This window comes from Mastigoproctus giganteus, chromosome 5 (genome assembly GCF_048544385.1).
Source record: "Mastigoproctus giganteus isolate SK-2022 chromosome 5, ASM4854438v1, whole genome shotgun sequence".
NCBI lineage: Eukaryota > Metazoa > Arthropoda > Arachnida > Uropygi > Thelyphonidae > Mastigoproctus > Mastigoproctus giganteus.
The window spans coordinates 181,417,789-181,433,156 of NC_143579.1; the positions used below are offsets into that span (position 1 = coordinate 181,417,789).

The 15,368-nt window shown below is 37.5% G+C and overlaps 1 protein-coding gene across 8 annotated transcripts in view; it reads left to right on the forward strand.

The window, feature by feature from the left end:
• The window catches only part of MED15 (mediator complex subunit 15), a 442,919-nt gene that overhangs the window by 284,185 nt on the left and 143,366 nt on the right, over positions 1-15,368 (forward strand). For all 8 annotated transcript variants that reach the window (XR_016546979.1, XM_090374288.1, XM_090374289.1 and 5 more), the window contains one exon: positions 13,586-13,728. Coding sequence is in view for 7 of the 8 variants with exons in the window: in XM_090374288.1 (XP_090230414.1) it covers positions 13,586-13,728 (143 nt within the window). In the remaining variant the exon portion in view is untranslated. The remainder of the gene's footprint in view (positions 1-13,585; positions 13,729-15,368) is intronic.

Sequence of the window (15,368 nt, forward strand, 5' to 3'; positions counted from 1 at the left end):
CAGTTGGCAAACCATAAGATGGAAGCTTGTTTAGAAGACCTTTATGCCAAACACGATCGAAAGCCTTTGAGATGTCAAGAGCAACTGCTTGTGTTTCACCGAACCTTTCCATTGAAGTAGTCCATAAATGGGTAACATAAGCCAGAATATCACCAGTGGATCGACACCGACGGAATCCATACTGGCGATCGTTGATCAGACGGAAGGTTTCTAGGTAGTTTAAGAGTTGGCGGTTAATTGATTTCTCCATTACTTTAGAAAGAGTAGAAGTAATTGCAATGGGACGATAATTGGATGGGAGGGATTTGTCACCCTTTTTAGGAACTGGCTGGATATGAGCAAATTTCCAAGCAGAAGGAAAAACACCTTTGGAATAAGAAAGTGAAAAAAGGCGGCAAAGAATAGGAGTAAGTTCAGGAGCACAGATTTTGAGAACAAGTGGAGAAATACCATCAGGACCTGGAGCTTTCTTAGCATCAAGATTCATCAAAATCCTTCTGATATCCTTTTGACGGAAGACCACAGGAGGCATTGAATGGACCGTGTTGGGAATGGTGGGAGGTGTTTTACCAAGTTCATTAATACATGATCTGGAAGAAAAATGGGATGCTAGCAGGTCAGCTTTATCCTTGGCTGAAGTGACAACAGAACCATCTGGTTTGGACAGAGGTGGAAGCAGAGATGGGCAAAAGTTGCGACCAATAGCTTTGGCAGGAGACCAGAATGCTCGGCTACCATTAGGGCAAGAAGCAAGTTTTCTACTCTTAGCCTGTTCAAACTCTAGTTTGGACTGATTAATAACTGCTTTACAATTGTTGCGAGCTTTGGTGTAGGCAGAAAATGAAACTGAAGAATTAGAAACAAGCCAATTACGATATGCAACATTCTTCTCTTGAACAGCCTTAGCACATTTATTGGAAAACCAAGGTTTAGATAAAGGACGAGATTTTAAAGTGGAGTGTGGGATAAAGGATTCCATTCCTGCAAGAATAATTTCACTGACACGATCTGAGCAAACGTTGACATCAGGAGTTTTGAAACAGTAATCCGACCAAGGAAAAGAAGAAAAGAAGTCTCGCAGGTCATCCCATTTTGCATTCTTGTAATGCCAAACAACACGAGGTTGGGAATAGCCATGAGATAAAGGTTCCATTGGAGAAGAGACAATCACCAAGTTGTGATCTGAAGTGCCTAAAGGACCTCTCACTTCGACCGTGTACTTAGAAGGGTTATTTGTGAGAAAAAGATCAAGCGTATTGGCTGTATGATTAGGATTGTCCGGTATTCTTGTAGGTAAATGAACAATCTGTGCTAGGTCATTAGTAATTGCAAAAGCCTCAGCATCTCGACCTGCTGGATCGGTGTGACTAGAAAACGGAAGCCAGCTGGAGTTGTGAACATTAAAATCACCAAGGAAAATTACCTCACTGTTAGGAAAGTTGGACTGGAGAAAGTCAAGTTGCAACGAGAGGAAGTCAAAGAGCTCCAAGTGATTAGTGGAGTTGGGAGAACGGTAGAGACAACAGATGAATTTGACACAATGAGGTAGAGAGATTTTAAGCCAGAGAAGATCAAAGAGAGGAGATTCCAAATTGCCAAGTCTCTGACAGGGAATATCAGAACGGACATATGCACAAGTACCACCTTTGAGGCGAAAGGAATCATACAGCGAATAATTTGGGCATCTGAGATGAACAGTAGTTGAATCAACCGCTAACTGAGATTCTGTCAGAAAAAGTACATGGGGTTTGGCAGACTGCAAGTGGAAATGGACATCGTTGAGATTAGAATTGAGACCACGTATATTTGTGAAATGAATTAGGAAATCCTTGGGAGGTTTAGATCTTTTCGCAGATAAGCTTGTTCTATTAGTTTGACAATTCATGGTGTATTCAATAGTAAGAAAAAGTGGGTGGGACATGCTGTATGAAGTAATGAAATTTTTGGATATGGCGTACATGTGGGAAGAATATACCCAGATCCTTGACATAACGTGGCCTCGACAATGCTCCCCGCATACACACTACTCGGACTCCCTCCAGTCACTATCTGGCAGAGTAGAGGTAGCAAGATTATACACTAGCTGATCCGGAAGCCTCCTAGAGAGTTACCAATAGGTTCGGTCCGGTGTACTAACTAGCGGCCGGCCTGCGAAAACCGTTTTAGAGCTGTACCCTCGAAATGTAAGGAATATTGGATCTCGCCACAACGTTCATCATAACCTCAAAAGTCATCAATCATACTGCATGATGGAAGAGATAGGGAAGGGTTGACCGGAACTTAGCTCTAGAGACTAAACATGGGTTCCACCACTTCAAGCCTCCAATAAGCAAAGTGGTGGTATTTCACCGGTTGATGAGAGTCATCTACCACCTAGTACTGCCTGGTAACATAGAGGGGCGGCATTCCTCCATGTGGTGTGGGCGCCACACCTCGACCCCTGCTTACGTTGGTTCACACCTGGGTGGTCACCCACCATGTGCTTGTGCATGGAGGTTATACCCAGGATTACTAACAGTCCCACCATCGTGAAGGTGCAAGCAGAGGATTTGGTTGTCACAGACCGTCCGGACTTCGCCGAAATTGGGTCCACTTGACTTGAGTGTCACCCGAATATCAGTTCCATCAGCGTTTTAGACTCCAAGGTAGCAAGTACAGCTTGTCTGGCATATCTGAGAGAATGTCTGTGACAACCTCAAGGACCAAGTCTAGTTTCCAAACTCTGCAACCCACATATTCAAAGGCTTTCTTCATAAGGACGCCCTTTTGCCGATCTCACCAGACGAGTTACTCGTCTCTGCACCCTTTCAAGAAGCTCGATGTCTTTTTTTAGGTGCGGTCTCCATACTTGAACACAGTATTCCAATTGTGGTCTAACAAAAGCCTTATATAATGGGATTATCACTTCCCTATCTCTACTTGCAAAAGTTCGATAGATCATCGATAGGACACCATGGGTCTTCTTTGCAACCTGTTTACAATTCTCAGAGAATTTCATTTCTGACCATATCGTAACACCCAAGTCCCTTTCCTCCACTACTGGGTTTAGTTGAACTCCACGAAGTCAATAAGTTATTTTGGGATTACTGTTTCCCAGGTGTAATACCTTACACTTTGTTGGATTAAAGCATAGCTGCCATTTTTCTGACCGTTCCTGAAGTCTATCTAGGTCTCTCTGAAGACAGTGATCATTAACTACTCTACCAATTTTAACATCATCTGCAAATTTAGACATCATACCCTCTGTCCCTTCATCAATGTCGTTGAAGAAAATTAAAAACAACAGTGGTCCTAATACTGATCCTTGGGGAAACCCCACTTCTTACATCAACCCAATCTGAGGAATAGCCATTTATCACAACCCTCTGCCTCCTGCCCTGAAGCCATCCGACTATCTATCTAAGGATTTTCCCAGTGATTCCAACCTGTTCCAGCTTTTAAAGCAACCGATCATGTGGGACTGAGTAAAAAGTTTTGCTGAAATCTAAATAAAAAATGTCGAAATTATTCCCTAAATCCAGCTCGTGAGTGACCCTTTCAAAATAGCGAACCAGATTTGTTAAACATGATTTTCCCTTTACAAAACTATGCTGAGTATCCTTGAGAATTTCAATTCGATCCAAATGATCCTGAATTCCATCCTTGATCATTGCCCCTCCATGATTTTCCCTAACGCTGAAGTCAGACTGACAGGTCGATAATTTCCCACTTCACTCTTAGAGCCACCGTTATGTATTGGAGATACGTTGGCACTTTTCCAATCCAAGGGAATCTCCCCAGAGTCTAGTGATGCTCTCATAATTAGCCTCAATGGTTCAATGCACTCACTTGCCGCCTCCCTTAAGATTATAGGGTATATTCCATCAACTCCAAGAGCCTTACTGGCCTGTAGGCTCGAAAGTTTTTTCATTAAATAATCTTGCGAAATTTCAATATCATTAATTACATATTTTTCAACTTCGCTTCCACAATTTCCCATTGCCACAAAAGGTTTCTCATTTGTAAATATCGATGCAAAATAACTGTTGAGTTCATCTGCAATGGTAGCTGGTGTATTTAATACTATCCCCTTTCCCTTACGTTAAGATCCGATCTGGTTTGTCCTGATCTTCTTAACATTTATATATGTGAAGAATTCCTTAATTCCCCCCCCCCCCCTCTTTTTGCTCTGTTTGCTAGTGATTTCTCATAAACTGCCTTTGCCTGTCGAACCTTTTCTGTGGCTCTGTTACAGATCACCTTGTAGCTGTTATAGGCTTCAGTACTTTTTATTGCTCTGTAACTTTTCCATGCCACCTTTTTCTGCTCAAGTAATGTGGCAACTTCACTATTCATCCAACTTGGAACCCTCCTCATGGAGTATTTTTTTTAATGGTATATATGCATTTGAGGCATCTGTGATTAATGTTTTAAAAGCATACCACAGTTCAAATGTATTCATTCTCTGCACGATATCTACCCAGTTAATAGAGGCCATGTAGTACCTTAAGGCATCGTAATTTCCTTTTCTGAAATTAAAACCCATTCCTTTGCCCTTTACTGCTGCTATCTCTCTCATCATCATCCACCATAGAACTCCGTGATCACTTCCTGCTACTGGTTCCTCTAGTGTCAGCCCTGTTATGTCATCCGATTCATGGGTGATGATGAGGTCTAGGATATTCTTTTCTGTAGTATTTTCCCTGACATGTTGATACAAATAACAGTCATATAGTTGATTTAAAAATTTTGTTCCCGATGTCCAGTTTCCTTCCCCTTTACTCCAATCAATTAGAGGCTAAATTGAAATCGCCCGTACTAAGACAGTGATGCTTACTTGCCCATTCCATTTGCATGTAGAGGCTTTCATCGTAATCTTCACAATCACATGGTCTGTAGATTACTCCTCGCATTATACCTTTGTTTCCAACTATCTCACGCCATACAGATTCTATACTAGCATGTGAAACGTCTGAACCCGGGAAAGCTATTGTCGCAATCGGGCTGCTTCTGATAAGAAGCATTACCCCACCACTCCTTCTATCTACCCTATCCTTCCTAAATACATTGTACAAGCCGTACTGAAACTCATCATCCCCAATTTCCGGGTGGCACCACGTCTCCATAAGCCCTATTATGTCCGTGTTACTTGTTTTAGCCAGCAGTTCAAATTCGCTCATTTTATTGACCACACTTCTAATATTGTAGCATAGTGCTCAGCTATACTTGCTGATTTCCATTTAGAAGCATTAAACTTTAGTTGCCATTTTTCAGACCATATATGCAACTGATCCATTTGTTTTTAAGCATTTTTGACAAGTGTATAGTGATTCCTTCCATGAGATGTCACTGTTAATGCAGCCTATTACCAAGAAATTGTAAACAGTTAAGAAGGATGCAATATACCATAAATGACCGAATAAATCACTCGCTGTCCAGTAGGTTCCCCCCACCACCACCACCACCAACTAAGAAGTTCTGATTATGCTGCCTCCACATTATACATCTGATTTTTCACCATGCAGCTTTGGCTATTTTCAAAATGAAAACAGAATGTGAAAGTTTGGGTTTGGTTGGTTGGTTCAGTGTTCAGTGTCACATTACAATTTAGACCGTAATGTGACAAGTCCAAGACAAAAAGAAAACAGTTTCAGTTGAATCAAGAAATCCCTTTCAAACACTGGATCATCTAAAAGTATTCACAAAAGACTTCTTAAAATATTTTAATCAGTGCTAAGCACAGTGGGACAAGTGTATGATTGAAGAATTCTTATATGAAAGAATATTAATAGTGTAAACGTTTAGCATTTAATTTCTTGTGACATCCACAAAACGTTTTTTTTTTTTTTATTGAACCTTGTATGTATGAAAATGAAAACTTAGTTATTGGTTTAAATGCCATTATGATGTGGCTTATATGTTCATTGCATATTCATAGGCCTGTTATCTCGCTGTAGAAAACTTTGAATGCCTGTACATCTCTGCAGAATAGACACTTAGCAGTGTTTCATATTTATTCCTCTAGAAAGAGGTGTTTTTCAAGATGGCATTCAATCATTTAACAGTTAAAATAAGTGAAGGAGTGTTTAGATGACCTCTCCATCCCAGCCAGCCCAATCCAGATCCCATTAGCATTTGTGGGATAAACTGGAATGATCTGCTGGTTAGAAGAATCCTCTGTCCATGTTGTTGACTTTGTCTTGTCATAGCAGTGATTTTGACTAGTAGTGGTCCAACTTGCTATTAGCTTGTGTTCCTATAAATTTGCCAGGCAGTTTCTAAAAGTAGCAGATTACTTTAAATCACAGGTTGTCAACCTATGGTTTGTATATCACTGGTGGCGCAACTAATTGTGCTGGATGGTATGTGAACCCATAGAAAAATTAATTACAAAAACATAAAAATGGTGAAATAATTTAAGATTTATTATCATTGTGGCACATTAACCTCTCGATATTTTTTAACACTTTAACTACTATGTCTTATTTGGATGAATGGGTCTCTGACACCAATCTGAGTTAGGCATGTTAAATTATTCAAAACAAAAATATATATTCATCACCAAAACTCCTAAAAAAATCTTCTTGAATTATCTCGTAGATGGCATGTGTAATAGAAAATTCCTCGTGGCAGCCAAATATGAGTTAACTTGAGACATATTGTTACCTGTAGAATGTGCCATATGAGTCAGCGCTGTGCATAAATCCGTAGTAGTGACATAGAGCGTGCCATGTATGGACGTTGTGTTTAATAATTTGTTACGTGTTTCTAAAAAAAAAAAAAAAAAAAAACATGCACAAGAAGAGACCACTGACTGAAGAAGAGCTTGAGCTGTATGCTAATATGAGTGACTCGGAATTTGAAGAGATTTTTGACGAGCCGTATGGTTCTGGTTCCGGCAGTGACAATTATGAACCTTCTAATGATTCAAGTGAGGGTAGCGGAGGTGAAGCCAGCTCCCAGCCTGAAGATAATTCTAATTCTCCGCAGGCAAGTACGTCAAATAATGATAATTTGTGGAAAGAGATAGCAGATCCTACAAAATTTATTTTTGAAGAGAACGTTGGTCTGAAAATGGACACAACAGATCTTAGTGTACAAAAATTGGTAGAGCTATATTCTTCGGATGAATTTATTACATCATTAATGCAATTATCTAATTTATACGCTAGGCAAGGAATTGAAAAATGTGGACATTCACAAAAATATGCCAGATCATCAAAATTGAAGGGCACTGACATCTCAGAAATGAAAGTGTTTCTTGGACTTTTGTTACAAATTGGTCCTTGTTCTTTTCCTTCAATAGAGAATTACTGGAGCACAAGTGCATTCTACAATGTTATGTTTTGGTGATCTTATGAGTCGAAATAGATTCCAGTTGATATTATGATATTTTCACTTTGCTGATAACTCATTACAATCTGCTGACAGGCTATACAAGTTAAGATCGATTTTGAGCTATTTTGTACATAACATTATTGATTTAAATAATGTTATGCGCAATATTTACATACCAGATAAGGACATCTGTATTGATGAGTCGATGATGTTGTGGCACGGGAGACTGAATTTTCTGCCAGTACATAAAAAATAAAAAGCACAAATACGGAATCAAACTTTACAAACTGTGAGAGTCCAATGGCCTTGTTATGAAAATAAAAATTGACTCAGGTAAATTAAAATAAAGTGAACAAAACAGGTCATACTGCCGAAGTTGTGCTATACTTGCTTGAGGACTACTTAGACAAGTGATATGTAGTGTATATGGACATTTTTTTTAATTCTGTTGCTCTTACGAAATTGTTGTCTGCTCAAAAAACTTATGTATGTGGAACATTACGCACCAACACAAAAGAAAATCCAAAAGATCTGGTGATGAGAAAATTGAAGAAAGGAGAAGTTGCATGGCAATGAAATGGCCCTATTGTACTTTATAAGTGGAGGGATAAAAGAGAAGTTCTCACTATTTCTAACAAACACGTTGTTGAATTAGTTTAATTTTTCCATAACCGGAATGGAAAAATTTCGATAAAGCCCAACATAATTCGAAATTACAATCGCGGAATGTCCGGCATAGATCAATCAGATCAAATGCTCTCATATTTTCAGCACTAAGAAAAACCATCAGATGGCCAAAAAAAATTGCATTACATATTTTAGAAATATGCATACAACCTTTTCCATCAAGTTACAGGTTCCACCATAAAATCTCTAAGATTCAGGGAAACATTCATTGAATCTTTGATTGGAAAAAAAATTCTAAATGTTCCAACGAAGATTAGGTCAGAACGCAACATTCATTATTTCTCGGCAATACCACCAACTGAAAAAAAAGCACGCCCGGCGAGTATGTACAAGAAATAAAAAATGCCGAGAAATACACTATTATTGTCCAGTGTGCCAAGAAAAGCCTGCTCTTTTGTGTAGAATGTTTCAAGAAATATCACAAATAAACATTATAATATTATCATGAGTTTTAGTTATACACTTTTCTTTATGTATTTGTAAATATATATATATATTTTTTTTTGTGAATGAATTTTCTGTTTTCTGACACTGGTTGATTTTTCATTCTTATTCCAGAAGCCCACTATCCATCAGTTGCTCATATTTGCTAAAAATATACTCATAGCTATGCCTGAAAGGCAAGTCATAACAGTCCGAGTTAACTTGTAGCTGGTGTCCTGGGCCAGATTGCCAAATACGAGCCAACTCATATTTGGAAGTCAATACGTTAAATGGCATGTTACAAGAACATCTGCTTGAGCATCTGCTTTAAATATTATTACTCAGGCTAAAATGTTCCAGACCGCTTTATGTTCAAAGACTAATTTATTAAAAGTTTTCAGATGCTGATTTCTAAACATTGTCGTATTTTTGTCCTACGCTTACATTTTCTAAATTAACAAAAGGAAGATGTAGTTATACATTCTAAAGTTAATTGGTTTGCTTGCTTCGGATATTTTTGATGAATTGACTACTGTGGTCATAATGCACAATACACAAATCCGATATCTTGTGCTAGTTCGTATGACATTTTTGTTTGCTTTTGCATGTGTGTGTTGGGACAGTGGCATGCAAACTTATTTCACTTACGACCCCTCAATGTAAACCCCGAGGTAGGGTGATCAGATTTTTAGAGAAGAAAAGTGGCATTTTATAAAATATGTAGTAGAAAATTTTATTTGAGTACTGAGAAAGGGATAAAAAAATTGTTTCCTTTTTAATTTCACATTAAAATAATTGTTTAATATTTTAATTGAATACAGCAAAAACAACAAATCAAATTCTCATTTTTAAATTAAGATTATAAAACAATAAAAAATAAACAAAAACAAAACAATTAATGAGAAGAACGAGCCTGGATAACCGATAATATTTGGTCCATATTTGGTGCAATGTTTGAAATTACTAATCTCGTGTCATCTTCTGGATCAAGTCTGGAATGCTGTTTTGTTATTATAGATGTTAATTTTGAGAAACCAACCTCGCATAAATATGTAGACCTGAAAACTACCTTTGTATCGCCATTTTCAATAAATCTGGATACTCATCTCAAAGAGAAAGACAAAATGTTTCCCAAGTAGTCTTGAAAAGAGCATGTAAGGCTTCTTCAGATGACAGGTTGATGGGATCTTCCTTTTGTTCAATGGTAATTCAGTAAACTCTAGTAAAGAACATTCATATCAAAACTAAAGAACTAAAATGGTCTTGGGCAGGACACATAGCACGAAGACATGATGACAGATGGACTAAGAGAATAACAGAATGGTACCCAATAGAAGAAAACCTGGAAGACAATGACGGAGATGGACAGATGAAATTCATGAGTTTGTGGGTAGTAAATGAATGGCCGTTGTACAAAACAGAAGGAACTGAAGAGTTGCTGGAGATGCCTTCATCCTGCAGTGGATTGAAAATGGCTGATGATGATGATGAATTCAGCAAACAAATAAATAATTTTGGGACATGAAGAAATATCAATTTTTGGAAAATTGATATCTCTAATAATTTTTGGAAAAATTCTTAATTAGCATTGTTAGGTGGGTGGCAATGATATCCCTAAATTGTAAAATGTCAGTGTTATAACAAAAGCAAAAAAGCCTGGGGGAGTTTCAGTATTATTATGTCCAAATTTAATTTTTCCAAAGATTAAGCTTCCCTTTCTATAAATAGTTTATTTTATCACTGAGTATTAATATATTTGTTCCCTGTCCTTGAAGACTTAAATTTAAACCATAAAGTTTTTCAAATATAACAGCAAGGGAACTAAGTTGTCCAAGCCATTTTTGATTTGTAAACAATTGAGCAAGGTTCTGATTTTTATCCGATAAAAAATAAAACCATGTTTGAGGTCAAAAAGACATCACAACACTTTGCCATTGGACAACTACACCACTTCGTATATAAAAGAAGCGTTTCATCCCATTTCATTACAAAGCATTGTGAAAAGTCTGCTATTTAAGCTTCTACTTTTTAATAAAGTTGATCACACTTATCGCATCGTTCAAAGCTTTGTGCAAATCAGTTTGCATTTCCTTTGCTACTGATGCTTCCCTGTGTAATGCAATGATTTAAAACTATATTTGAAGCAATTTCCTTTGCCTTTTAAACCATTATTTTATCCTGTTAATGCAGTTGTTCCACTTTGGATAGTTTTGTTTGAAAGAAAATATTTATAACATCAAAAATCTTTCCCGTCGTTCTTCCTTCCAGAGCTTTCCAAAATATCTCCCTCGTAGCAGTATATGACATATATAATAAGTTGAACAAGGTTTGAAATATGTGTAAATTCATCTAACTGTATTGCAAAAATTGGACTTTCTCTCAATCGATTTAATAAATTGAATTTTATGTTGTTTGCGATAACTGTGTCTCTAGATCGAGGAATGGTATTTAAATCGTTTCTGTACTTTTCTCCATGCATTGAAATCATTTTTATTGCAGCCGGGTGAACAAGGGATTCACCATTAGTATGCGATTTCAAATTTTTTCCTATTAAATATGAAACTTTCAACGATGCTTTACAAGTAACTGCAGTGTTTCTTCATGAAAGATTTCAGACCTTGTATGGTGTTGATGTGGCTTTTGAACAAGGATTCAGTTTTTTTCATTATCTCTGGATGTTTTGTGTCTTTTTAATTTAATAGGTTTCGTGCTTTCATTAGCCAGTTTTTTGTAACATATTATGCATGTAGGACGTTGCTCATGATCAACAACATTAAGTTAAGCTGTACTTCATAAATTCTTCTTGATATTTTCTATTCTTTTTGATTAGGAATATGATGGTTGGACTACACTTTAAATAACGTTAGCGTCCAAATTTTCACATGATACATTTCTTACCCTTTCAGCTTCTGAAGTATGTGTAGCAACATTATTGTCATCACTCCTCGACCATTTTGTTCTGATTACCCAATTGTCCATGGAAAAATATATAGAAATGTATATATTTTTTTCTTCTTAAAAACAACGATAATATAAAAAGTAGCAGAAGAATGAAAAACACATCCAAGTTGACGTGAAAGCACTGAATTATGAAGCAGAATAAAGCGTGCATGTACAGACTTGCTATTCACTGCCACTGCATATTTGCACCTCTGGCCTTTAGGCAATTTCAGAAATTTTTGCTGTAGGAAGCAGGAATTAAGAGCTAAACGGATTATGGTTCAGCAGTTGAGTAGTACTGAGAAGTATTAATACATACTGAGAAGTCACACTAGTCAACTGCTTTCCGTGTGTCCATAGCCAGTGAGCAAATTAAGCCATATTATCCACAAGGACAATAAGTGAGAAAGCCACTTGCATCACACGTGAAACCACCCTAAAAAATAGTGGCAATAGGGTTCATTTGTATCTCAGACTTCATTCGAGTAGTAAAACCTGTTTTTAAAATTACTTTTTCAATACTGTAGGTGTAGTATTGAAAAAGTAATTTTAACAACAGGTTTTTTGTCTTTCACGTATACAAAAACTAATTTTATTTAAAAATTGCCACGACCCCTCTGAGGGTCGCACCCCATAGTTTGCACACCACTCGGTTGGGAAAGCCCGAATAACTCTCAAGGGAAGTGCTCCACTCTTAACATGCAATCAGCTTTGATTGAAGACAGTCATTTAAATACTATTTCCTCTAGTCACTGTGACAGTGTTCGTACCTAGACTTCTCCAGGTGAGTGAACAAGTGTGAAATCTGTTACCAAGGTGTATACTGAGAGAAACCTGTAGGATGAATATGCTTTCTAGTTCGAATTTAAAATTGTAAATTTTTACTATATTAATTGAGACACACAAGCTTTGTACACTGATTGATCACTATGACACCCTTGTGAAAAGTGAATGCAACCTGTTGACCACATGAGGTACGAGAGTGCACAGTTAGTCGACTTGGGTAACATAGATAAGGTGTCAATGGTTCAGTAGTAGTAAAATTCCAAGCGTTATGGGTAAAAGGAAGGATTTATAGGACTATGATAAAGGACAGATTATGGAAACTCGGCAAGCTGGAGTCTTGATTTCCCTTTTCAGCCATCGAGATCGATGGCTGAACTTGGTGGTGTGTTTGAGAACTGGCGTAGTTAAAGTATACCAGGACTGGCATCAAAATGGTCAAACAATGACCCAACGGCACCCTGCAAAGATCAGCGAAAGGTCGAAGTTAGACGTGAGCGCAGGGTCCGTCGACTCGTACAGGCGAACGGGCACAGCACTGTCCAAGAGTTGACTACCCAATACAACATGGGCCAACCCGGAACAATATCTGGCATGACCATGTGTTGTACACTCTCACGTATGGGCTATACCAGCAGACGACCCCTGCGGCATCCTTTCCTAACCAAGGTTAATCGTTGTAAGACTCATTTGGTGCAAAGAGCATGCAAGTTGGATGTTAGGAGACTGGAAGAAGGTATGCTGGTCAGATGAGTCAGGTTATTTACTCCACACCGTGGATGGTTGTATATGGATTTTGCAACAAAAACATGAGGATCTTGATCCATCATGCATGGTATCAAAAAGTGCAGGCCGGTGGAGGTGATTGTATGGTGTGGGGCATGTTTCCCTGGCAGGAACTTGGACCCATGGTGCATGTGGAACAACATATCAGTGGTCTCTGCTATAGTCAACTGTTTGCTGACTGTGTAAACGCCACTATGTTACAATTTTTCCCGAATGGCGATGTTGTCTTCTAAGATGACAATGCACTGAGCCATCAGGCACTTGTTGTGAAGGAATGGTTTGAGGAACACAGTTCTGACTTCCAGCATATCGATTGGCCTCCGAACTCCCCCGATATCAATCCCATAGAGCACTTGTGGGACGTTATGGAAAGGCATATCAGGCGTCTGGATACACCAGTCACCTCCATACCTGCATTGCTGACCGCATTACACACAGCTTGGTTGGCCATACCTCCCGAACACTTCTGACATCCTGTTGAATCAATGCCACGTTGGATAGCTGCTGTATTGAAGGCAAAAGGAGGACCTATGAAGTATTAGGTAGGTGGTCATAATTCAGTGATCACTCAGTGTATATTGATTTGTTTTCCTGCTTTTTGTATATATGTATAAGGGAGAACTTATATCTACGATTATTTTCCAAAAAGCTCACAAATGGCTCCATCCCCAGCAGGATATGCACCAAGCCCAACATCCCAAATTACTCCATCTCCAGTTAGTAATTTTTCAAATCGAACTGCAACTGTGGTGGGAGCAGCCCCGTCACCTGGAAGCAATTTAAATACACCAGGTACTTTTGTAACGTGTCTTTGATAATGTATGTTTCATATGACAATTTGTCTTTATTTTTTTATTGTTTTAACTGTAAATATAAATTGAATTTTGAACAACTGATGTACATTTTTTTATAATACTTATCAGTGCTATAACTTATCATAACTATATGATCAAATTTCCTTTTTTCCAAATTTTCAATAGAGAATCCATCTTTTTGATGTGTTTTGCCTCAATATAACTGTCATAAGTCCCCCCCCCCCCCCTCTCTCTCTCTCTCTCTCTCTCTCTCTCTCTCTCACACACACACACACACACACACACACACACACTACTTGCTGTTAGATTTGAATTTTTTTTTTTTTTTTTGGGAGGAGGATATAAGTTGGGAATCAAGATTTGTCTATAGACATTGAAACATATGCTAGAAATTTGGCATTCCTTTGACTTTTCCTTGTTTTGCTTGAATGTCTGAAAATAATATAGATTTCTGGGCAGCAGTGAGAGGGCAACTGATGGCTGCTGAATCAGAATTGATCTTGAAACCTTCAAAGGGGGACTAACAGCATATGCTGAAAATTGGTCACTCCATTTTATCATGATATTACTCATTACAAAGAACGAGCATTTTCAAGGTTTCACCAGGAAAATGTCCTCCCTGTCAGCTTAGTCAGCATGATACATTGTTGCTTGCCACACATTTGGAGAGGTCTGGTTTCAATTCCTGTATATGATGGAATAACTCAAGAGGAATATACTGCTCCTTTCAGCTAATAACAGCCTTGATCGAAAAGGCATAAGGAATTCCTCCAATCACAGACAGGAATCTAAATCAGGCTCTCTGAATTAATGGTAGGCAGCAATGTATCATATCGACTAATCTGACATGGACGATATCTTTCTGGTGAAACTTTGGAATTGTTTTTGGTAGCCAAGTCTAGACAGCAGGGCTGTTGTTATAAAAAATCTTTGACTCTGCATTTCTGAAGAAAGCAAAATCTGGAAGAGTGTCTGTAGATAGCTTCTTTGAAGCTATCTACAGACAGAAAAATCCTTGAAAGCAAATTTTAATTACTAGTTCTGTGGTTGTATTTTAATTAGAATGCATTCATTGTCAGTAAAATTTAACTCAAGTCTGGATTTGAAAAAAAAAAAAAAAAAAAAAAAAAAAAAAAATTGACTACTTTTCACATGCTTTTTTTTTTTTTTTTTTCGTTAAAAATTACACAATTTACGTATACTTATATATATTATCTTATTATATATCTACTTATACTTATGTACACTGGTGTTCAAAGAAAGTGCATCAGCTACGAATTTCACATATATATCTACTTATACTACTTATACTTACGTACTTATTATACTTATTATGTATCTACTTATACTTATGTACACTGGTGTTCAAAGAAAGTGCATCAGCTAGGAATTTCACATTTCTAAACCCTTTTTTTGCAATGGTATGTTACATTAATAACTAGCATCACAAATAGAAATATAAAAAAAGATATTTATTAATAGTTAGGGCAAAGCTAAGTAATATTTGACAGGTGATCTCAAAATATTTCAAAATGAGCATTTGCAACCTTTATACAACAGTTTTGGTAAACACGACAATTAAGCTGAAATGTTATCAGAAGCCTCCAATTCATCATT